The sequence below is a fragment of the Heterodontus francisci genome, chromosome 4 (genome assembly GCF_036365525.1).
Source record: "Heterodontus francisci isolate sHetFra1 chromosome 4, sHetFra1.hap1, whole genome shotgun sequence".
NCBI classification, from domain to species: domain Eukaryota; kingdom Metazoa; phylum Chordata; class Chondrichthyes; order Heterodontiformes; family Heterodontidae; genus Heterodontus; species Heterodontus francisci.
This window is the reverse complement of record NC_090374.1, coordinates 125,521,013-125,546,290: the sequence shown is the minus strand read 5'-3', so window position 1 is coordinate 125,546,290 and position 25,278 is coordinate 125,521,013. Positions and strand designations below refer to the sequence as shown.

The window sequence follows — 25,278 nt, the reverse complement described above, 5'->3', positions numbered from 1 at the left end:
CTTCTCATTTGTGTGAGTCATGCTTTTGCTGCGAGCAGCTTGGCAGCTCTAAGCAGGACGGTGATCTCTGTCTTAGCAAAGTACTACTATGCCAGGCCCTTACCTCTGCACTTAAGAGACGCATTTATTTCTGTAGGTATTCATTTGCCTGGGTTTATCGGGTTGCTTTTGGTACTATGAGAGATCTGCTATGGTAGAACAAACGCATTCTAAGTATTCATCAGATCTGGATGCACATATGCAGAAAATCAGATAGAAGGGCATGCTTCACCGTACAAAGTATAACCGTTTTAGGAATGATTCAGTGACATCATTCGATGAGCTTATACACAACTTATCAATGAACGGCAAGGGCTCGACTGTTACGACGACGACAACATCTGATGCACCTTCATACCCAGCCTCTTCGGAGGTGCTCCGCAAAGACCAAGAAGATGGACCCACGACACTGTGCACCTTCATCCAAAAGATGTCCCATTTGAAATTTGCTAGCACAGGCAGCCTGTTGGGCATCAAAAATCTATCCTCTGCAGTGAAAGACCTTGCAGCTTCTAAACTGCAAGGCACTTCGAGCACTCCTAGTTCAGTTACAGCAGCAGTAGACACATGTAACCCTCTCTCTACCACTCCGTGTTCCCAGCAGGACGTGAACAAGATGAGCACAGACAAGAGGGCCAAGGTAGAAGACATTCACCTGGGTGGAGAGGACTGGAATCACAGTGGTAGCTTTGTCAATAAACCCTCACGAGGGTGGCTGCACTCTAATGAGAAAATCCTGGGACCTGGTGTGACGTACGTTGTAAAGGTTGGTTGATTTTTTTCTTTCAAAATGTCTTATCTGAAAACCCATGCATCATCCATAAATATTACAAAGCAGCCCATTAACACACCCTTATTATACATGTATGCTCTAATCTGACCCCCATAAAAATATATTAAATTATACATCATATTCAATTGATTGAATCCCAATAAGCATATGTGTCAAATTGGGTTAAAAAGTCTTCTTCCACACTTCCAAGTTTGCCATACATATTACATAGATTCATGCAGTTTATAATTCATTGTCTTGAAAAAGATGGTCATATATACATTTTTTATATTTCCAAGCAATTTTCTTTCAATGTAATATTTAATGGTGAATGATGTAAAATATCTTTTGGAGCTGCTTATAATACTTGTAAAATTCTTTCAAAATGTTGCAGCACTTAAGAATTTTTTGTCAGTCCTGAGTATTAATCTATTTCTGTTTAGCTCAAAAGCCGTTTGTTGCTACAGACCCATACTTAGCTCAGTACATTTTGTTTCTAGCTAGCAAAAAGCTGTAACCTGCATTTAATTCAGTTTGCATTAATGTTACGTTTGTGTAAGTGAACAGTGTTTAACCTTTTGTGCATAATTACATGAATTAAATGTCCACCAAATAGAAAGAAAATGTAATATTAACAGCAAAATAATCTAAGAAAGATAAAACTATGAACCTGATACAGTGCTAAATACAAACTCTGGTTACTGCCACTGCAATTGGGTGTAAAAGGGATCATTACAGATGAAAAATATTTCATAAACTGTGGAATCCTGTAATATGTGATTGGTGCGGCAAGCAAAATATTACTTATAACCAGAAATGATATAATAGGGATGGCTGTACCGGTACTTGCTATGTGTCAGAAACATGCTAGGACATGAGGTAAATCGGCTTATATTAGAAATCTGCAGGAACCTGCTCATATAAGGTGGTAGATTTTCATGTGTAGCAACATCTTTGAGGAACTTGAGAACTGGCAAATATAAAGGGCTTTCAAAACATTAATTGGAGTGATATAAATCAATACCTATTTAAAAGGAATTGGGTGGACTATTGCTAAACAGTTTTTTTGCATCCATCGCAGAAGATGTGACAGTTCAAAACAGTATATATTTTTAGAACTGACCATACAAACTTATGTTGGAGATCCTCAAGTGTACTCAGTAAAAATATTAACTAAAGTACAGGGAAATTTATTTCTGACAAAGCTTTAAATGTGTTTGTGCTGACCTATCCCTATGTAACCAAATTGTTTAAGAAAAGATTATTTTGATAAAAGATTCTCATCCCGAATGGACAACAACATTACAAACTATCAATGTGCTTACATTTTTTTTCTTTCATGAACAATGATATTTGAAAATACCCCATCCTTCTCATTTATAAACTATGGGAAAGACCCTTCCATTAACTGATGGAGATCTGTTTCATTCCTGTCTGGTACTGGATTCAAAATGGTGGTTCCTAAATTAGATAACGCTGAAAGATGCATTTGTATACAATTAAGTTTGTTGTTTGTGCTGCTGAGTAGTAAGTGCAATTCTTTTAAAAACAACTATAAACCTGGTTATAGCTTGGTCAATTCCAGGACTACTTTTATACTTTAAAATTTAGGAAATAAAGTTCAATTTGTCAAATACCTGAAACTCCAGTACCTCTGAAAGAATGTTATACTGAGGTTCACACTGTGGCTTTAACTACATTTCAGTGAGACCACGGTAAAGGATTTAAGAACAACAATGTATACTACTCTGCCAATTATATTATTGTGAATTAAAGATTTAAGCAGCTGCTGTAAAATCCTTACATATTGAAATGTTCTTTTAAGGACTACTTCTGCCCCACATTCTTTCTTTTAAATTTGAACCATGAAAAAGTGAAGGAGTCAGTAACAGGAGTGTCATTCTTTTATCGTTACAAGCTATTGGCTGCTGTTCATGTGAAAGAGGCAATGAATGTACATACAATGCATGCACAGTGATGAAACATTACTGCTATTCTTAATGGCTGTGTATTGAACAACTCTCTTTCTTGCTTGGAGCATTTTTTAATTAGTGCCTCATGTTCACTCTTCACTTCACGCACCAATGAAATAAACAACCTTTATTGACACATATGAGTAAAAGTCTTTCCACCATTTTCTTGTAAAGCTTGATCTCATCATATCAAGCTTTGTATTTTTAGATTACAGCAGATTTGCTATGAAATAAATTTGAAAAATAGAGACCCAAGTGCCTTTTTTAGAAAAGAAGGAATGAGAGTAAACTATTTGAAAATATGTTTTTCCATACCATTTTACTTTCAGATTTCTGCTTTCTGGTTTTTATATGAATCGTAGACCATGTTGCTACTGAGGAATATTTCAAGTGCAGAAGTCTGATTTCATATTTGTTTTAACTGCGTATCAATCCCACAAGGCTTCTCGTGTGCCATAGTTCTTATGCCAGTGGCATAGACAAACTTGCACAAGGGTACAGCATCTTTTGAATGCAGAAATGCAGATCAGCTGGCAGACCTGGAGCATTAAGGTTCCTCTCCATATTCCCTCAACCCTCCTCAAAGGTTGGCATGTTGCAGTATACACAGCTCAGGTTATACTTCTAAATTCCTCACAGTAAAAAGGACACACTCATTTGTTATTCATGATATTTTCCATAATTAGCAAAAAAAAAAGACAAACACTTGCATGCTATTAAAAATTGCTTCAAAGTTATTGGAAATACCAGTTCGGAGAAATGTGAGGAAGAGGAATGAAAGTGCAAATATGCTGTTGCAGTACCAGCATGTTTAGTTTAAAATTTATAAACTTTATAAGGTTGCTGCAGAAACTAGTGAGATTTAAAAATGATTGCAAAATTAACTGTTTTTATATAATAAAATCTCATGTTTTAAAGATAATTTATTGGCACCCAGTGTTTTAGTTCACCTTCTGAAAGATAGACCATGAATAAAACAGAGGAAGGTTTATTGGAATGATCAGAGGGTGTTCACGGTAGCTACTGTTGCAGTATGAACTGTATAGTTAAAGCTTCAGGGAAATAAATAATATTGTTTACAGTAATACTCAATGGTTATGGGATAGAGTTTTAATTAAGCGAGATGGACAAAGCTGACCCATACTTTTCCATCTCTTCCATGTGTCAATACTGCATCTTTATTTGTGACAGATAAATACTAGCAGCTTTAATCTTATGTCTGATCTAATGGTTTTATGTTGTTAATAGTTTGCAATGTATTTTTTTTATTTTACGAATTGTGTTGTCCGAAACAACAGCTTATGTAAATAGTTTAAAAAAATTCATGCAGCAATTTTATTATAAATAAAGTCAATAAAATGTGAGTCTCAAGTATGTTTTCAGTCACAGAACGCTGATGATTAAATTTCATGATGATGGAACTTTAAACTTTTCTGCTACACATTTTTTAAGCCACCAATACCATGGTCCTCACTAGTATTATATGTGACATATTAAGTAAGTGATTTTACTGCTACAAAGGTTAGATTCAAATTTTCTTATCAACTTACTTTGAAGGACAGCTCCAGATGTATAAATCAGCTAGTTTATTTAATTAACTAAATTATAAATTTATAAATAAATACAAATGCAGATCATTTGTAATTGATGTGCTAAAAAGTAATTAACCATTTATAATTAAGTGAAAACAAAACAGTTCAAACTGATTAAAGCTTGAAATAAAAAGTTCCCCTCTTCTCACATAGAAACATAGAAAATAGGAGCAGGAGTAGGCAATTCGGCTCTTCGAGCCTACACTGCCCTTCAATACAATCATGGCTGATCGTCCAAACTCAGTACCCTGTTAACGCTTTCTCCCCGTATCCCTTGATTCCTTTAGCACTAAGAACTATATCTAACTCTTTCTTGAATATATTTAATGATTTGGCCTCAACTGTAGAGAATTCCACAGGTTCACCACTCTCTGGGTGAAGAAATCTCTCCTCATCTCAGTCCTAAATGGCTTACCCCTTATCCTTAGATTGTGGCCCCTGGTCCTGGACTGCCCCGCCATCAGGAACATCCTTCGTGCATCTAGTCTGTCCCGTCCTGTTAGAATTTTGTAGGTTTCTATGAGATCCCCTCTCATTCTTCTAAACTCTAGCGAATACAAACCTAATTGACCCAATCTCTCTTCATACGTCAGTCCTGCCATCCCAGGAATCAGTCTGGTGAACCTTCGCTGCACTCCCTCCATAGTAAGAACATCCTTCCTCAGATAAGGAGACCAAAACTGCACACAATACTCCAGATGTAGTCTCACCAAGACCTTGTATAATTACAGCAAGACATCCTTGCTCCTGTACTCGAATCGTCTCGCTATGAAGGCCAACATACCATTTGCCTTCTTAACTGCCTGCTGCACATGCATGCTTACTTTCAGCGACTGGTGCACAAGAACACCCAGGTCTCGCTGCATCTCCCCCTTTCCCAATCTATCGCCATTCAGATAATTATCTGCCTTCCTGTTTTTGCCACCAAAGTGGATAACCTTACATTTATCCACATTATACTGCATCTGCCATTTATTTGCCCACTCACTCAACCTGTCCAAATCACACTGGAGCTTCTCTACATCCTCCTCACAGCTCACACTCCCACCCAGCTTTGTGTCATCTGCAAACTTGGATATATTACATTTAATTCCCTCATCTATATCATTAATATATATTGTGAATAGCTGGGGTCCTAGCACTGATCCCTGTGGTATCCTACTAGTTGCTGCCTGCCACTCGGAAAAAGACCTGTTTATTCCTACTCTTTGCTTCCTGTCTGCCAACCATTTCTCTATCGATGTCAGTGCCTTACCTCCAATCCTATGTGCTTTAATTTTGCACACTAATCTCTAATGTGGGACCTTATCGAAAGCCTTCTGAAAGTCCAAATACACCACATCCATTGGTTCTCCCTTATCTATTATACTAGTTACATCCTCAAAAAATTCCAGTAGATTTGTCAAGCATGATTTCCCTTTCATAAATTCATGTTGACTTTGTCCGATCATGTCATTGTTTTCCAAGTGCTCTGCTATTACATCTTTTATAATGGACTCTAGCATTTTCCCCACTACTGATGTCAGGCTAACCGGTCTATAATTCCCTGTTTTCTCTCTGCCTCCTTTTTTAAATAGTGGGGTTACATTAGCTACCCTCCAATCCATTGGAACTGTTCCAGAATCTATAGAATTTTGAAAAATGACCAGCAATGCATCGACTATTTCATGGGACACTTCCTGAAGTACTCTGGTATGTAGATTATCAGGCCCTGGGGATTTATCGGTCTTCAATCCCATCAATTTCCCTATCACCATTTCCCTACTAATACTGGTTAGTACTTTGGATGTTTTTCCAACTAAGTTGAGTATGTACTTGTCTAAGTCAGATTTGGGTTCACTGTCACTTTACTACTCGTACCCTATTGTGGATGTACAATGCTATTTTGTAGTTGCTTTGCTTTGTCTGATCTGCTCAGGTGTGCCAACATATTGTTCTAATCTGACCATGTATTAATAGCTGATTAAGTATGTAAGATTCTTGTAATAATGATTGCTGGAAGCGATAGGCAGTTTAAAAATAGACTCTGCTTTTCTATGTGCACCTGAATTCCTTGCTGGTTCAGAGCATGGGGCTCTGCACCTCCTTCTCATAAGTTATATGCATCTTAATATCCTGGGTATCTAGTAAGTGTATTTTATGTGTGTTCATTATCAACTTTGCTCTGGTGGGATGAATATGTTCCAGCTCTGTGCTGGCCTAATACGCACTGTCTGCTAATTTCTCTGATGGTCTGCTGGATACGATTCACTTGCCTTGCTGTTCTAATGGGATTTGCAGTTTTGATTTCCCTGTTGATCTGAAGGGTATCTGTGTGTTCAATGTCTTGTGGAAATAACATCTATGCTGGCCGGGTGGGATAGGTGCAATCAATCTCTCTGGTAGTTTATGATGTGTGTGCCTTATCTTCTTTGCTAACACCTGGGTACTTTTGGAACTATTAAGAACATAGGAATTATTAGACTAGACAAGTTCACCTTCTACCATTCTGTTAGTTGCATGATAATAGAATGGTTGACTAATAATAGTAACCAATCTCTATCAATTAGTCTACACAAACCCAGACATGAGGTGAGTAAAACCCTAGTGGTGGCATCTCCGACATACTTTGCACAAGGCTTTGCTGCACATCCGGCTGACTTCTCATAGCAACAGAGGATCATGAGCATGGGGCTGCACAGGGGCCTGGACCCCAGCAGTCCTCTGATTGTCAGGGGACCCGGCTGGCACATGCTCCCTCAGTTGCTGGAATGTGTCACTGTCGTGCACACCAGCTTGTGACCCAGATTCTAATCTTAAATTCCCCTGTGAACCGTGTGGATTATCTGCGCTGGCGGAGGTGGAGGAAGAGGCATGTGACGGTGCACCCGCTGGGCATTGGCTTCTTCTTGCTCCTCAGAGGAGGATTCTTGGGCCACGCGGCGTTCTGCCACTTGAGTGCGGGCTGCTGCAGTGGGGACACAAACAGAGGCATTTTAAGCATGTGCTTCACAAGAGTTCAAACAATTTCCATCAGTTTCCACATACAGCTGCAAGAGCAGAGATGACACTTCATTCTTATGCTTTGCGGCTCCTGACTTGCCATCTCTGCTCGCCCTGCCTCCCTCCTGTCTCGCGACTTTTGGCACCTCCTCCTCAGCTGTGGTCAGCAGCCTGATGTCAGGGTCGCCTCCTCCCATTTTAGCATGCTCACGCTGGTTGTGGCTTTGCAGCAGGCAGTGCAGATTTAATAACATGGCAATTGATGCATCACAACCATTACATACATGCATCGACATCACTCATTCTGCATTGGCTTTCGCACGACACATCCAATCACATAAAAAATGCTAATCTTCATCATTTAAAATGGCACCAAGGCTACTCATGCATTCCTTGTGTCCCCTCTGCCTTAAAGACACAGAGCCATGGAAGAAATAAATGGAGCAGCCTTTCCAGGACCACTTACCCTCGCTGATCTGAGCAAGTCATTGATTCGCTTGCTGCACTGCACCCCAGGGTTCGCGACCTCCATCCAGGCCACCTTGGTGAGGCGGGAGGGTCTTCGCACTCTGTCTGCAGTGAAGAGGACCTCCCGCCTTTCCCTGACGGCCTGAAGGAGAACCTGCAGGGAGTCATCACTGAACCATGGGGCAGGATGCTGCCTGCTGGCTGCCATGTTGACCACTTTGGGTGTAGAGAAAATGATATGAAGTTTGTGGTGACTTTCACAAATTAAGGGAGGCAAAAACATTTTGATTTAAGTTAAAGCTTCAATTTAAGTTAGTCTGAAGATACATGAAAGGAAGGCTGCTGATCCTTGAGGCTGCAAGCACAGAATGTTTTATATCTGTGGCGATCATGGTGCTTGGGGCAGTGACGGCATGTTCCACCAATGAAAGGCCTCCCCTGCTGCATGATCGCATGTGTTCCCCGTGCGAAATGGGATTTGCAGCAGGACTGAAAATTATGACAACTTCCAGTCCCGCTGTTGGAAACGCCGCAGCATTCATAAGATTCCACCCCATAAATCCAAAGCCACCTGTTCCTCCCAAGCATACTACACTTACCACATGTCATGCCTCAAATTACTCATACTACAGCCCAAAATATTATTTTCTGAAAGAAATATATCTTATTTGCATTTAAATGAATCTACTAACCTTAGTTTTCTAGAATGCGTACATGACAACTCTTTGGGCAGGATTTTGAGTTTTGGGTTGGGACCCTGATGTTGGGGACAAGTGGGGGTCACTCGGCAGTGATTTGCCCCGAACTGGCCAATTAATGGCCTGAGGGCAGGGTCACAGTCCAATTAAGGATGGCGGGAGGGCTCTCCAAAAGGAGGCCTTCCAGTATGAAAGAAACAGCAGGCTCCCTTTTCAGATGAGAGAGACAGGGCACCCGAAGAGCCCTCTCTCCATCCTTTTAAATAAAAATGGAAACAGCAGCCAGACCACCATTGTGAAGGGGGAGCCCCTTTCCAGGGTGGCTTGCAACCGCAGCTGAAACCAGGCAGGCAGAGACAGCCTCAAAGGCTGCCTGGAGTACTGTCCCCTTGGTCTTCTGCCTGGAGGCCAGGCAGCTGGCCTAGTCGCCGAAGCCACGGAGGATCTGGAGGCTGACTGGAAAATGTCGCTTGCAGCGGGTAGTCCTGCTGCCCCCTTTCCAGCCTCTGGGAAAATGATCCAGGGGTGGGATGGGACAGCACACCAGCTGGCAGTACAAATATTTGTGCCTGCCCAACTCAGTGCTCGTCCCATTGTGCGGAGGGGAGGGGTGGGGGGGCAAAATCCTGCTCTTAACCTCAGTTTTCAATTCAAAATTTCAGTGACATAGTGGGGTATGGGGAATGTTTTGAATCCTATGCTTCCCCACAAAAGAAACAAAAAGCCCACCCTGCGGGCTGAATTTTATGGAGTCCACAGCGTCGAGATTCATGGCGGGTGGGGGGGGGGGCATGACGATTGCCCCAGATGAGGCTCACCATGGACCTTGATGCAGGCAGGGCCTGGCCCGAAATTGCCATCGGCGGCGAGGCCTTGTGGCAGCCCCCCCTCCACTCGGCGATGGGACCGCCATTAAATATTCAAATAAATCAACTTACTTAAATAAATAAGTGTCCCGCTGCCTCCTTAAGTCCTGCCACGATCTTCACCCCTGCAGCTGGCACTGCTGTGCCTTCAGATCCTGGTCCGGAAAAACAAGGTGCATCACTGGTGGGGAAGGGGGACGGGGGTGGGGGGGGGGGGGTGGGGTTGACAGGGTCAAATGAATGTCATGGGTGTAGGGATGGTGGAAGGGTTATAGTTTAACGTTTGTGCAGTTTGCAGGGGTGGGGGAGGTCAGATTATAAAGGTAAGTGTTTTGGGGGAAAGGAAAAATAATTAATATAATTGATATTGTTGGGGGTGGGAGAGGGGCAAAAGAAATGTATTTATTTATTTCAATTCAATGTCACTTTAAATATTTAAATGTCCCGGTAGGGCTGACAGGCTTTTAAAAATGGTATTAGCACCTGTGCACAGGCAGCTGACGCCCTTGCCTGGGATGGACAGCCCGCCCCTTCCACGTGATCGGTGGGGTGGGGAGGTGGGGGGTGGCGGCGGCCTTCCCTGGCTGTTTAAATGAGCTGCCATGCTTGGAATCATGGTGGCTGTTTGGACGTGCCGCCATTTTATTTGCCTGCTGCCGATTCCTGTGGTGGGCTTATAAAATTCAGGCCTTCATCTTAAAAGTGTTTTGAATGCAGATGATTAAAACTGCTTAACTTTTTGTGAAGTAAATATATTTTGAAGCCACATAATGGCATTTACCTAAGAGGGAAAGGCATAGACTTCTCTCTCACTTTGATTAATAAGGGTTAGGAAAATAGGAGCAGGAGTCAGCCATTCAGCCCATCGAGCCTGCTCTGCCATTCAGTACGATCATGGCTGATCATCCACTTCAATGCCTATTTCCCATACTATCCCCATAACCTTTTATGTCATTTGTATTTAGAAATCTGTCAATCTCTACTTTAGACAGACTCAATGACTGAGCTTCCTTAGCCCTCCGGGGTAGAGAATTCCAAAGATTCACAACCCTTTGAGTAAAGACATTTCTCCTCATCTCTATCCTAAGTGGCATCCCCCTGATTTTGAAATTGTGTCCCCTGATTCTAGACACCCCAACCAGGGGAAACATCTTAGTTGCATCTACCCTGTCTATCCCTTTAAGTATTTTGTATGTTTCAATGAGATCACCTCTCATTCTTCAAAACTCTAGCGAATACAGGCCCAGTTTTCCCAATCTCTCTTTATGAGACAATCCCACCATCCAGGGAACAAGTCTGGTGAACCTTCATTACACTCCCTCTATGGCAATAATATCCTTCCTAAGGTAAGGGGACCAAAACTGCACACAGTGCTCCAGGTGCGGTCTAACCAAGGTTCTATGCAATTGAAGCAAGACTTCACTACTCCTGTATTCAAATCATCTTGCGATCAAGGCTAACATACCATTAACCTTCTTAATTGCTTGCTGCACCTGCATGTTAGCTTTCAATGACTTATTGACAAGGACACCCAGGTCCCTTTGTACATCTACACGTTCTAATCTCTTACCATTTAAGAAATACTCTGCACATCTACTCCTCCTACCAAAATGGATAACCTCACATTTTTCCACATTTATTCCATCTGCCAGGTTCTTGCTCACTCACTAAGTCTGTCCAAATCCTCTTGAAACTGCTTTGTATCTTCCACACACTACAAATTCCCACCTAGTTTTGTGTCATCTGCAAACTTGGAAATATTACATTTGGTCCCCACATCCAAATCATTGATATATATTGTGAACAGCTGGGGCCCAAGTACTGCTCCTTGCGGTACCCCACTAGTCACAGCCTGCCAATGCAAGAATGACCCATTTATTCCTACTCTCTGTTTTCTGCCTGTTAACCAATCCTTAATCCATGACAGTGCTTTAATTTTGCTAACCAACCTCCTGTAGGGGACTTTATCAAAAATTTCTGAAATCCAAGTATAATACGTCTACCGACACCCCTTTATCAATTCTGTTCAGTAACATCCTCAAAAGACGCCAACAGGTTCGTCAAACATGATTTCCCATTCATAAATCCATGTTGACTGTATCCAATCAGATCATTATTATCCAAGTGTCCATTTATCACATCCTTTAGAATGGATTCTAACATTTTCCCTACTACTGATGTAAGGCTAACTCTCTCCCTCCCTTCTTAAATAGTGGGGTGACTTTCGAATCTGCAGGAACCATTCCAGAGTCTATAGAATTTTGGAAGATGATCACTAATATATCCAATATCTCCATAGCTACCTCTTTTAACACTCTGGAATGTAGAATATCAGGTCATGCGGACTTATCAACTTTCAGCCCCATTAATTTCTCCAATACAACCTTCTTACTATTTCTAATTTCTTTCAATTCCTCTTTCTCCCTAGTCCATTGGATCTATAATTCTGGGAGATTTCTTGTATCTTCCTCAGTGAAGACAGACACAAAGTAATAATTTAGCTTCTCTGCCATTTCTTGATTTCCCATTATAAATTCTGCTGACTCTGCCTGTAATGGATCCACATTTGTCTTAGCCAAACATTTGCTTTTTATGTACCTATAGAAGCTTTTACAGTCTGTTTTTATGGGTTTTTTTTTGCTAGTTTACATTCATATTCTGTGCTCCCTTTATCAGTTTTCTTGGTCCTCATTTGCTGTAGTCTAAAATCCTCCCAATCCTCAGTTTTACTACTATTTCTGGCAACTTTATAGGCCTCTTCTTTTAATCTTATACAATCCTTAACTTCCTTTGTTATCCACGGTTGACTGCCTTTACTTTTGGGGTTTTTGTGCCTTGGAGGAAGGTAGAGTTGCTGTAAACTATGTAATAATTCTTTGAAGACTATCCATTGTCTATGCACTGTCATACCTTTTAATGTATTTACCCAATCCACCTCTGCCAATTTGCCCCTCATACCTTCATAATTTCCATTGTTCAAATTTAACACCCTGGCTTCAGATTGAACTACCTCACTTTCAAACATCATGTAAAATCCTATCATATTATGGTTACTCATCCCTAAAGGTTCTTTTACCACAAGATTATTAATTAGCTCTTTCTCATTAAAACATTGGCTGGTCCTCAGCTGAAGTATCGTGTTCAATTCTGGGCAGCACACTTTAGGAAGGATGCCAAGACCTTGGAGAGGGTGCAGAGGAGAATTATTGGAATGGTACTAGAAATGAGTGACTTAAGTTACACGGAGAGACTGGAGTAACTGGTGTTGTTCTTCTTAGAGCAGAGAACGTTAGGAGGAGATTAGATAGAGGTGTTCAAAATCGTGAACAGTTTTAATAAAGTAAGGAGAAATCATTTCCAGTGGCAATAGTGTCAGTAACCAGAGGGCACAGATTTAAGGTGATTGGCAAAAGAACCAGAGGCGACATGAGAAAATAATTTTCTGAACAGTAAGTTGTTGTGGTCTGGAATGCACTTCCTGAAAGGGAGGTGAAAGAAAATTCAATAGCAACATACAAAAGAGAATTGAATAAATACTTGAAGGGAAAGAAAAAATAACAGGGCTATGGGAAAATAGCAGGGGAGTGGAAATAATTGGCTTGCTCTACTAAAGATCTGGCATAGGCATGATGGGCCGAATGGTCTCTTTCTGTGCTGTATCAGTCTATGATTCTATTCTATAGAGAGAAGTATGCAGTGGGGTTCCCCCCAGGGATTGGTATTAGGACCATTGCTTATATATAAATGATCAGGATTTCAGTATAGGGAGTACAACTTTGAAGTTTGTGGAGGATACAAAACTTGGCAAAGTAGTAAATAGGGAGCAGGATAGTAGCAGATATCAGGAGGACATAGACAGACTGGTTTAATAGGAAGATACATAGCAGGTGCAATTTAACGGGGATAAATGTAAAGCGATGCACTTTGGGAGGAACAACATGCAGAACTAGTATAATCCAAATGTACTATTTTGATGTGTTGCAAGAGCAGAGGGACCTGGGAGTCCATATTCACAAATCTATGAAGGTGGCAGGGCCAGTTGATAAGGCAGTTAAAAAAGAGTATGGGATACTTTGTAGTTTGCATCTCTTCCCATTAGAGAGAGACAGTTGGTGATGTATAGCTTGAGGGTCACCACTCATCAAGTAATGGGGCAAGGCAAGGAGGCAGGCCTCCATGAACTACCACAGCCGCAATGGGGATTGAACCCACACTGTTGGCGTTTTTCTGCATCATATTCAAGCTGTCCAACTGAGCTAACCGATAAAATAAATAAAAATAAAGAAGTCATGATAAACTTTTACAAATCACTAGTTAGCCCTCAGCTGGAGAGTTGTGCACAATTCTGGGCATGACACTTTAGGAAGATGTCACTTGGAGAGTGTACAGAACAGGTTTACCAGAATAATATCAGGAATGAGGAACTTCGGTTATGTGGAGAGATTGTAGAAGCTGGGATTATTCACCTTACAGTAGAGAAGGTTAAGGGGAGACCTTTATAGAGGGGTTTTGATAAAGCAGGTAGGGAGAAATTGTTTCCTCTGGCGAGTGGGTCAGTAACCAGAGGTGATAAGTTTGAAATAATTGGCAAAAGAACTAGAAGGGAAATGAAGAAAAATGTTTTCAGGCAGTTTATTTAAGATCTGGAAATCATTACCTGAAAGAGTGGTGGAAGTAGATTCCATCGGAGCTTTCAAAAGGCAATTGGACATGTACTTCAGGAGGACTCATTTGTAGGGTCATGAGGAATAAAGTAGGGTGTGGGGCTAAATTGGACAGCTCTTTCAAAGAGCAAGCACAGGCACCATGGGTCTTCTGCCGTGTAAGATTCTATGATTTTACAATTAGTGGGATTCCATAAATAGGCAACAACAGATGCAATTGCATTAGAATAAGATGAAGAAAGTCTACATTCCCACCACAACTCAAATATATATAAAAATACAAATGATATAATCTGGAAGATTCTATGGTGACAGTGTTTCAACTCCAATAGGGAGTCTGAGGCGTATGCAGTCCTGGGATTCCTTTATGGGACTAAAGACAGGAACTATACCATCAACAATAATATGATGGCTCTTTTGTAAGTGTCTTGTGTTGACTGGCATTATATGGAAGAGGCCAGAGTAGGAAGACTGAAGAGTGCAGGAGGAGATGTAAGGCTGGAGAAGATTGCAGAGATTGAATGCAGCAAGCATGCAAGGAATTGAAGTCAAAATTGAGAAGTTTAATTTTAATGTGCTTGGGACAGAGATCCAGTGTAAGTCAACGAGGATGAGAGTGATGGATGAGTCGGAAAGAATATAAGCTGCTGAATTGTGAACAAATTTCAATTTATGGAAGGTGGAGGAGAGAAGGCTGGCAGGAAGACACTGGAGAAATCCAATTTCGAGGTATCAAAAGTGTGACTGCATTTCAGCAGTAGAGGGGCTCAGGTAGGGGCGGAGGCAGACAACGTTGTGGAGATGGAGTTAAGCGGTCAGTGATCCATAGGATATGAAGTTTGAATCTTAGATGGGGGCTGAAAGCAATGGACTTTGGTCTTCCTGATGTTCAGTTGTCAAAATTTTGACTCATTCATTACTTAATTCTGCACAGATAATGTAACAGAATGCAAGTGGTGATGGGTTGAAGTGAATTGGTGAAGGGATAGAACTAGGTGTCATGTTGCTGAGAAGTAGAATGGGGACGAAGATAGAACCAAGAATAGATCCTTGGGGAATTCAGAGGAGGCAAGGTGTGGGGATGGGAAATGGAACCATTGCTGAAGATGTGCTAGCTGTGGTCGGATAGGTAGGAAGGGAACCATATGAGGCACCTCACGGAACTGTGGAAAGGAGCAAATGGAGCAGGATGTTGTGGTTGATCCATAGTGAATGCTGTACAGAGATCAAGGAGGCACAAAGAACCATGCTCACAGTCAATCATTTGTGACTTTGGCCAGGACACTCTCTTATTTGAAGAATAACTCATATATTAATGTTTTATAATTTAACTTTAATTTTTAATTATAGTACCAAAATGATATTGCTGTTTTCAGTTAAAATTCTGAAAGCTATGTAGTAATTTCAGCCTAGTTATTTTCAGACAAGTTTCTATTCTTTCATGGGATGTGGGTGCTGCTGCCCATCCCTAATTGCCCTTGACAACCGAGTGGTTCGCCAGTTCCTTTCAGAGGGCAGTAAAGAGTCACCCACATTGTTGTGGGTCTGGAGTCACATGTAGGCCACACAGACCAGGTAAGGATATATGAACACACATACATACGAACATACAAATTAGGAGCAGGAGTAGGCCACTCAGACCTTCGAGCCTGCTCCGCCATTTAATAAGTTTATGGCTGAACTGATTACTCCACCTTTCCACCAACCCCCAATAACCTTCCACCACCTTGATTATCAAGAATCTATCTCCCTGTGTCTTAAAAATATTCAAACACTCTGTTTCCACTGCCTTTTGAGGAAGATAATTCCAAAGGCACACAACCCTCTGAGAGAAAAACATTTCTCCTCATCTCTGTGTTAAATGAGTGACCCCTTATTTTTAAATAGTGACCCCTAGTTCTAGGTTCTTCCACAAGAAGAAACATTCTTTCCACATCCACCCTGTCATGACCCCTCAGGATCTTACATGTTTCAATCAAGTCGCCTCTTACTCTTGTAAATTCCAGCGGACACAAGCGTAGCCTATACAATCTTGCAAAGAACAAAGAACAGTACAGCACAGGAACAGGCCATTCAGCCCTCCAAGCCGGCGCCGATCTTGATGCCTGCCTAAACTACCACCTTCTGCACTTCCGGGGCCCATATCCCTCTATTCCCTTCCTATTCATGTATTTGTCAAGATGTCTCTTAAACGTCGCTATCATATTTGCTTCCACCACCTCCCCTGGCAGCAAGTTCCAGGCACTCACCACCCTCTGTGTAAAAAACTTGCCTTGCACATCCCCTCCAAACTTTGCCCCTCGCACCTTAAACCTCTGTCCCCGAGTAACTGACTCTTCCACCCTGGGAAAAAGCTTCTGACTGACTATCCACTCTGTCCATGCCGCTCATAACTTTGTAAACCTCTATCATGTCGCCCCTCCACCTCCGTCGTTCCAGTGAAAACAATCTGAGTTTTTCCAACCTCTCCTCACAGCTAATGCCCTCCAGACCAGGCAACATCCTGGTAAACCTCCTGTGTACCCTCTCCAAAGCATCCACGTCCTTCTGGTAGTGTGGCGACCAGAATTGCACGCAATATTCTAAGTGTGGCCTAACTAAGGTTTTGTACAGCTGCAACATGAATTGCCAATTTTTATACTCTATGCCCTGACCGATGAAGGCAAGCATGCCGTATGCCTTCTTGACTACCTTATCCACCTGCGTTGCCACTTTCAGTGACCTGTGGACCTGTACACCCAGATCTCTCTGCCTGTCAATACTCCAAAGGGTTCTGCCATTTACTGTATACCTCCCACCTGCATTAGGCCTTCCAAAATGCATTACCTCACATTTGTCCAGATTAAACTCCATCTGCCATTTCTAAGCCCAAGTCTCCAATCCACCTATATCCTGCTGTATCCTCTGACAATCCTCATCATTATCCGCAACTCCACCAACCTTTGTGTCGTCCGCAAACTTACTAATCAGACCAGCTACATTTTCCTCCAAATCATTTATATATACTACAAACAGCAAAGGTCCCAGCACTGATCCCTGTGGAACACCACTAGTCACATCCCTCCATTCAGAAAAACACCCATCCACTGATACCCTCTGTCTTATATGACCGAGCCAGTTCTGTATCCATCTTGCCAGCTCACCTCTGCTACCATGTGACTTCACCTTTTGTACCAGTCTGCCATGCGGGACCTTGTCAAAGGCTTTACTGAAGTCCATATCGATAACATCCACTGCCCTTCCTTCATCAATCATCTTCGTCACTTCCTCAAAAATCTCAATCAAATTAGTAAGACACGACCTCCCCTTCACAAAACCATGCTGTCTCTCACTAATAAGTTTGTTTGTTTCCAAATGGGAGTAAATCCTGTCCCGAATAATCCTCTCTAATAGTTTCCCTACCACTGACATAAGGCTCACCGGCCTATAATTTCCTGGATTATCCTTGCCACTCTTCTTAAACAAAGGAACAACATTAGCTATTCTCCAGTCCTCTGGGACCTCACCTGTAGCCAATGAGGATGCAATGATTTCTGTCAAGGCCCCAGCAATTTCTTCCCTTGCCTCCCTCCCTATTCTAGGGTAGATCCCATCAGGCCCTGGGGACTTATCTACCTTAATGCTTTGCAAGACATGCAACACCTCCTCCTTTTTGATAATGAGATGATTGAGACTATCTGCACTCCCTTCCCTCGGCTCATCATCCACCAAGTCCTTCTCTTTGGTGAATACTGATGCAAAGTACTCATTTAGCACCTCGCCCATTTTCTCTGGCTCCACACATAGATTCCCATCTCTATCCTTGAGTGGGCCAACCCTTTCCCTGGTTACCCTCTTGCTCTTTATATATGTATAAAAAGCCTTGGGATTTTCCTTAATCCTGTTTGCCAATGACTTTTCATGACCCATTTTAGCCCTCCTAACTCCTTGCTTAAGTTCCTTCCTACTGTCTTTACATTCCTCAAGTGCTTCGTCTGTTCCTAGCCTTCCAGCCCTTACAAATGCTTCCTTTTTCTTTTTGACTAGGCTCACAATATCCCGTGTTCTCCAAGCTTCCTGAAACTTGCCAAACTTGTCTTTCTTCCTCACAGGAACATGTTGCTCCTGGATTTTAATCAGCTGACCTTTGAAAGACTCCCACATGTCAGATGTTGATTTACCCTCAAACAGCTGCCCCCAATCTAAGTTCTTCAGTTCCTGCCTAATATTGTTATAATTAGCCCCAATTTAGCACCTTCACCCGAGGACAACTCTTATCCTTATCCACAAGTATATTAAAACTTATGGAATTATGGTCACTGCTCCCGAAATGCTCCCCCACTGAAACTTCGACCACCTGGCCGGGCTCATTCCCCAATACCAGGTCCAGAATGGCCCCATCCCTAGTTGGACTTTCTACATACTGTTTCAAGAAGCCCTCCTGGATGCACCTCACAAATTCTGCCCCACCCAAGCCCCTAGCACTAAGTGAGTCCCAGTCAATATAGGGGAAGTTAAAATCACCCACCACCACAACCCTGTTACCTTTACATCTTTCCAAAATCTGTCTACATATCTGCTCCTCTACCTGCTGCTGGCTGTTGGGAGGCCTGTAGTTAAGCCCCCAACATCGTGACTTCACCCTTCCTATTCCTGAGCTCCACTCATATTGCCTCGCTGCATGACCCCTCTGATATGTCCTCCCGCAGTACAGCTGTGATATCCTTGTGAGACAGCTCGCCCATTCCAGGTATTCATCTGGTAAACCTTCTCTGTACTGCCTCCAACGCATCTACATCCTTAAATAAGGAGACCAGTACTGTACACAGTACTCCAGATGTGGCCTCACCAATGCTCTGTACAGCTGAAGCATAACCTCCCTACTTTTGTATTCAATTCCCCTCGCAATAAACGATAACATTCTATTAGCTTTCCTAATTATATGCTGTACCTGCATACTAACCTTTTGCAATTCATGCACTAGGACACCCAGATTCCTCTGCATCTCGGAGCTCTGCAATCTCTCACCATTTAGATAATATGCTTCTTTTTTATTCTTCCTGCCAAATTGGACAATTTACCACTTTCCCACATTATACTCCATTTGCCAGGTCTTTGCCCACTCACGTAACCTATCTATATTCCTTTGTAGCCTCCTTCTGTCCTCTCCACAACTTACTTTCCTACCTATCTTTGTGTCATCAGCAAATTTAGCAACCATACCTTCGGTCCCTTCATCTATGTCATTTATATAAATTGTAAAAAGTTGAGGCCCCAGCACAGATTCCTGTGGTACACCACTCATTACATCTTGCCAACCAGAAAATGACCCATTTATGCCTACTCTCTTTTCTGTTAGCTAACCAATCTTCTATCCATGCTAATATGTTACCCCCTACACCATGTGCTTTTATTTTCTGCAGTAACTTTTGATGTGGTACCTTAGCAAATGCCTTCTGGAAATCTAAGTACAGTACACCCACCAGTTCCTCTTTATCCACAGCACATGTAACTCCCTCAAAGAACTCCAATAAATTGGTTAAACATCATTTCCCTTTCACAAAACCTGATTGACTCTGTCTGATTACCTTGAATTTTTCTAAATGTCCTGCTATAACGTCTTTAATAATAGCTTCTAACATTTTCCCGAAGACAGATGTTAAACGAACTGGCCTGTAGATTCCTGCTTTCTGTCTCCTTCCCTTTTTGAATAAAGGAGTTACATTCGCTATTTTCCAATCTAACAGAACCTTCCCCGAATGTAGGGAATTTTAGAAAATTAAAACTAACGCATCAACTATCTCACTAGCCACTTCTTTTAACACCTTAGGATGAAGTCCATCTGGACCCGGGGACTTGTTAGCCCGCAGCTCCAACAATTTGTTCAGTACCACTTCCCTGGTGATTGTAATTTTCTTGAGTACCTCCCTCCCATTTCCTGACTTACAGATAATACTGGGATGTTACTTGTATCCTCAATAGTGAAGACCGATGCAAACTATCTGTTCAATGTATCTGCCATCTCCTTATTATCCATTATTAATTCTCCACACTCACTTTCTATAGGACCAACACTCACTTTGCTAACTCTTCTTTTTTAAGTATCTATAGAAACTCTTACTATCTGTTTTTATATTTCTAGCTAGCTTTCTCTCGTACTCTAATTTTACCTTCCATATCAATCTTTTGTCATTCTTTGCTATTTTTTATATTCTGTCCAATCTTCTGACCTGCCTCCCATCTTTGCGCAAATCTTTTTAAAGGACAGCAGATTTCTTTCCTTAAAGGACATTGGTGAACCAGATGGGTTTTTACAACAATAAATGATAGGTTGATGAGACTAGCTTTCAATTCCAGATTTTTTTTTATTAATTAAATTTAAATTTGGGCAGCACAGTGGCGCAGTGGTTAGCACTGCAGCTTCACAGCTCCAGCGACCCGGGTTCAGTTCTGGGTACTGCCTGTGTGGAGTTTGCAAGTTCTCCCTGTGTCTGTGTTTGTTTTCCGCTGGGTGCTCCAATTTCCTCCCACAGCCAAAGACTTGCAGGTTGATAGGTGAATTGGCCATTATAAATTGCCCCTAGTGTAGGTAGGTGGTAGGAGAATGGTGGGGATGTGGTAGGGAATATGGGGTTAATGTAGGATTAGTATAAATGGGTAGTTGTTGGTCGGCACAGACTCGGTGGGCCGAAGGGCCTGCTTCAGTGCTGTATCTCTAAATAAATAAATAATAAAAATAAATAAAATAAAAAAGTTTCACCAGCTGCCATTGTGGGATTTGAACCTGTGCCCCCAGGACATTAGTCTGGGCCTCTGGGTTAGTAGTTCAGTGACATCACCACTACACCACCATCTCCACATAATAGGACACACCATAGACTGGTATTAAACCAGTTTGCTTTTATTTTCCCAATAGAAATAAAACCAATTGACATCTCCTGGTGCAGTAATGTGAATTCTTGCTTCACACACGACTGTGTTTTATGTTCAACATGAAATGCATATTTGTTTTGGATTGCTCTAGCAAAGGGCCAAGACAGGCACACTGGGCTGAATGACCTCCTTCTGCGCTATCAACTTTCCATGGAAAGCATTTCACAAAGATCTTAATGAAATGTGAAATTGGGATGTGAACCTTGTTATATGTGTTATGGAAAGGAATATTAGATAGATATGGTATCAGTGTTTCCTGATTTTTAAAGCACTTGAACAGCAACACCAATAAAACAAGTGAAGATATCTGTTCACTAATAGTCCTGCTTGGCAGATTGGTGCTGGACGATAAATAAAAATCAAATTAGACTGATGCAAACTTTCGAATTCTATTTATTTGTTTCTCTGGGTAGCAAAACAAGATCTTCATATAATTATTCCTTTTCTTCTTCAGGGGTAAGTTTCAATCTCAGCAAGAGTGTAAAATTGACAGGATTGAATCACACACTTGTTACACACTGGTCCAGATTTTCCTATCTGTTGAAGTCACTGCCAGTTTTGTGCCCTGTTGAAGTTGAAAGTTGTGCTCTTGATCTTTGAGTTGTCATCTCCTACTTTTTATGGCGTAGATCTTGACTTTGTGCAGTAGTGTAACAGGTGATAATGAGTCAGTAGCCTCTTTACATCTCTCCTGATTTTTATTTCATTGACTTCATTGGAAATAATAACTATGAGTAATGTAAAATGTGTTGCCCGCTTGTTATCACCCATTTTATACTATTGCACAAAGTCAAAGTCTACTTCAATATTTTTAAAAAGAAAGACTTGCATTAGTGCCTTTCACATCCTCAGAACGTCTAAACGCTCTTTCTCGTCAATCAAGTATTTTTAAAGTGTTTTATTTTTATTTATCTTTTTTTCTAATCATGTCCATCCTTGTGTTTCTCTCTGCTACTTTATTTTTCCAAGTCTTTTTAATCTTACTATCTAACTGTAATTGAACAGCTGTATCCTCACACCCACTGCTTCCACCTGTTTGACTTGGTGTACATCCAGAATCAAAAATAGAATTTGTGAACTTTATGAATCTGTATTTACATGATTGGTGCTAATTCAATTTACTCCAAAACACTGATTCTGTTAAATTAAAGTTACAAGTGGAGTATACTGTTACTATCTGACTGATTTTCAAATCAGAGATGTACACTTAAATAATACATATGACGAGGGCAAGTAATTTGACATTTTGTGACATCTCATGGCAAATCCTGTGAATTTCTACACCAGCACAAAGTGGGGAATTTTAACCCCAGAAACAGATGGATTTGGATTGAGTGGAAAGGACAAATGTAAAAAGTCTCAAACCTGAGCCCAACCGGGCTAGAATCAACATATTCCAGTTTTAATATTTTAATGAGGCTGTATGCCTCAGATTTTATCAGTCTGCCAGCTTTAACGCTGGCCCTCCAGATTTCCCAGACCTCAGGAAACCTGGCAGCCAAAGAGAGAGGAGAACCACTTCATGGAAGAAGTAAGTGATTTTCCAGCACTGCCTGTGAACCAGCAGGATCAGGAGCCCACCCGCCATCCTTAGTTGGACAGCGGGCCCAGGGGCTGCCAATTAGGAGGCTGCCTCTGGCAAAATAACTGAGCAGTTCTCAGTGCCAGCAAGTGGGGGCTCAGAACCCCCAGTTGGTCAGGACGTTGGGGTCCCGAAGTCTGCAGTAAAATTCAGCCAATGGTGCAGACATGATGGGCCGAATGGCCTCAGACTGTACTGCAAGATTCTATGGTCTAGAAATAGGGTTGCATAGCACCTTCACCGGTTGTGCTCAGGGAAAGCAACCTACAGAACGCTTTCAACAGAAAAGGTAAGTAATTTACCTGAATGTGGAGTTGGGAGGATCAGGAGTTCTTCCTCACCCCAGATGAAAGGAACCCTCTTGATCACTCCTGCTCCTCACCTCGAGATCTCCACACCCAGTCTCATTCCCCCTTCATCAAGATCCCAACTCCCGATCTCCCTGCCTTAGGACTGCACGTCCCCTGATCTCCACATCTCCATGCTGCCTGATCCTAAATCCAGGTCCTGATCCTGCAAGTCACAGTTGGCTGCTGCTGTTCCCCCCACTCCTGCCAAGCTATTGAATGCCTTCATCCACCGATTGCACCCATCCAGCCCCTGATCTAAGGCTTGCAATCCCTCCCATTGCACCCAAGGTCTCCCCTCCAACCCCCATGTGATATCACGCTTCCCGCTATGTCATTGATCCTTATGATCGTTTGTTCACACCCCCCGGCCCCTCCGACCTTCAGTTATCTGAGGGCTGCTGTAGTGCTTGCAGCAAATTGATCTTTCTCCATCTTCTCTGGGGAGCTCCTCCTGCAAACCCAGCTTCATGATAGTGAGGATTTGAGTTTTGCAAGCATGGGCTGGTTGGAAGGGACATATTGTTTGATACGATCCGCCAGTCTTTGGGACGTATGGCCTATATACCTAGCATCACACTGGCATTGAAATTCATATATCACATTGTTGGAGAAAATCCAGATTGTACCCAATTGTTGAACAAATTCTGCGGACTCAGATGTTGAGAATCAAACACTTTATTGCATGATATCATGGGGGAACACACCTTACCTAAAGGCGGTCCAGTGCTACTCCCCAAAAGCTACAGATCGCCGTGGACTTATATAGTATAAAAGAGGCAGAACTAACAGTTTCACAATTAGATAAGCACCCACAAGACTGCCTACGTAACGGTGCACCATGCAGGGTCCGAGGTCAGCAAAACATCAGTTTCAACAATAACAAGCTAGTTCCTTAATTCAATGCCCACTCCAGACACCATATCTGGCCGTAACGTCTGATTGTGGTTAGCTGCTCTGTCTACATTTTATGACCGTTGGTTGTGGTTAGATTAGCTACAAGCTGTCTCTTGTTTTTCTGCTTCTACGAAGTTAAGTAATAATTAGCAAAGCTAAGAAAATTTCTCCAACACACATATCATATTCATATATCTCAAAACAGTATCCAACATTAGATGTGATTCTGCGATTGGACGATATTTGCTAAATAACTGACAACCAATTGAAGATTGCAAGTTGGGTTCGCAGTGTGGTGCATTTGCATGTACTGGAAGCGACATATGTTAATACATAGGGCCCTGTTCTTTGCAGACAGAAAGAACTTGTAAATACATTGTGCTTGTTTCAGCTAAACAAAATAAGTGACAGCCATTTGCTGGTTCAGTCCTCAGGGCAATGCCTTGACCAATCAGAGTCAAGTTGCCTGGTTTAAATTTCAAACAAAGCTTGGAAGTTAACTGTTAGTCACCATAAACTGGTGCATTCTCCTTTGCAATGCCTCTACCAATCTGAGTCCACTTGCCAACCAATCAGCATTCTCTTCTCATACAGTATAGATTTGTTGTTTCCCTTACATTCCTGTGAATTGTCCTGATGAGTGCAAGATGAAGAGCTTCGACAAAATGTCTCTATTTTCAGCAGTACTCAAGTTCTGCACTACCAAATGACTATTTGTAGGTGAACCTAACAAAAATGGCAATGTGCCCTGTTCCCAGACCCCATTGACTGAAGGTTCTGGGGGAGGTGGGACTATTACAAATTGGACGGTCTACACCTGGGCCGGACTGGAACCAATGTCCTTGGGGGTGCTTTTGCTAACGCTGTTGGGGAGGGTTTAAACTAATGTGGCAGGGGGATGGGAACCAAATGAGGAGGTCAGTGGACAGTAAGGAGGTAGTAACTAAAGCCTGTAAGGAACTAGATAATGAAGTCAGCGTGACTAAGGGGAAGAGTAGGCAGGGAGCAGATGATGAACGCAAAGGGACTGGTGGTCTGAGGTGCATTTGTTTTAATGCAAGAAGTGTAGTAGGTAAGGCAGATGAACTTAGGGCTTGGATTAGTACCTGGGAGTATGATGTTATTGCTATTACTGAGACTTGGTTGAAGGAAGGGCACGATTGGCAACTAAATATCCCAGGATATCGATGCTTCAGGCGGGATAGAGAGGGAGGTAAAAGGGGTGGAGGAGTTGCATTACTGGTCAAAGAGGATATCACAGCTGTGCTGAAGGAGGGCACTATGGAGGACTCGAGCAGTGAGGCAATATGGGCAGAACTCAGAAATAGGAAGGGTGCGGTAACAATGTTGGGGCTGTACTACAGGCCTCCCAACAGCGAGCGTGAGATAGAGGTACAAATATGTAAACAGATTATGGAAAGATGTAGGAGCAACAGGGTGGTGGTGATAGGAGATTTTAATTTTCCCAACATTGACTGGGATTCAC

At 42.0% G+C, this 25,278-nt stretch overlaps 1 protein-coding gene across 1 annotated transcript in view; it reads left to right on the top strand.

Annotated features, from left to right (window-relative positions):
• Positions 1-262: 262 nt before the first annotated feature.
• Positions 263-25,278, top strand: part of LOC137368711 (SHC-transforming protein 3-like) — a 253,126-nt gene continuing 228,110 nt past the window's right edge. The window contains exon 1 of the mRNA XM_068028882.1: positions 263-805. Coding sequence (XP_067884983.1) covers positions 263-805 — 543 coding nt within the window. The remainder of the gene's footprint in view (positions 806-25,278) is intronic.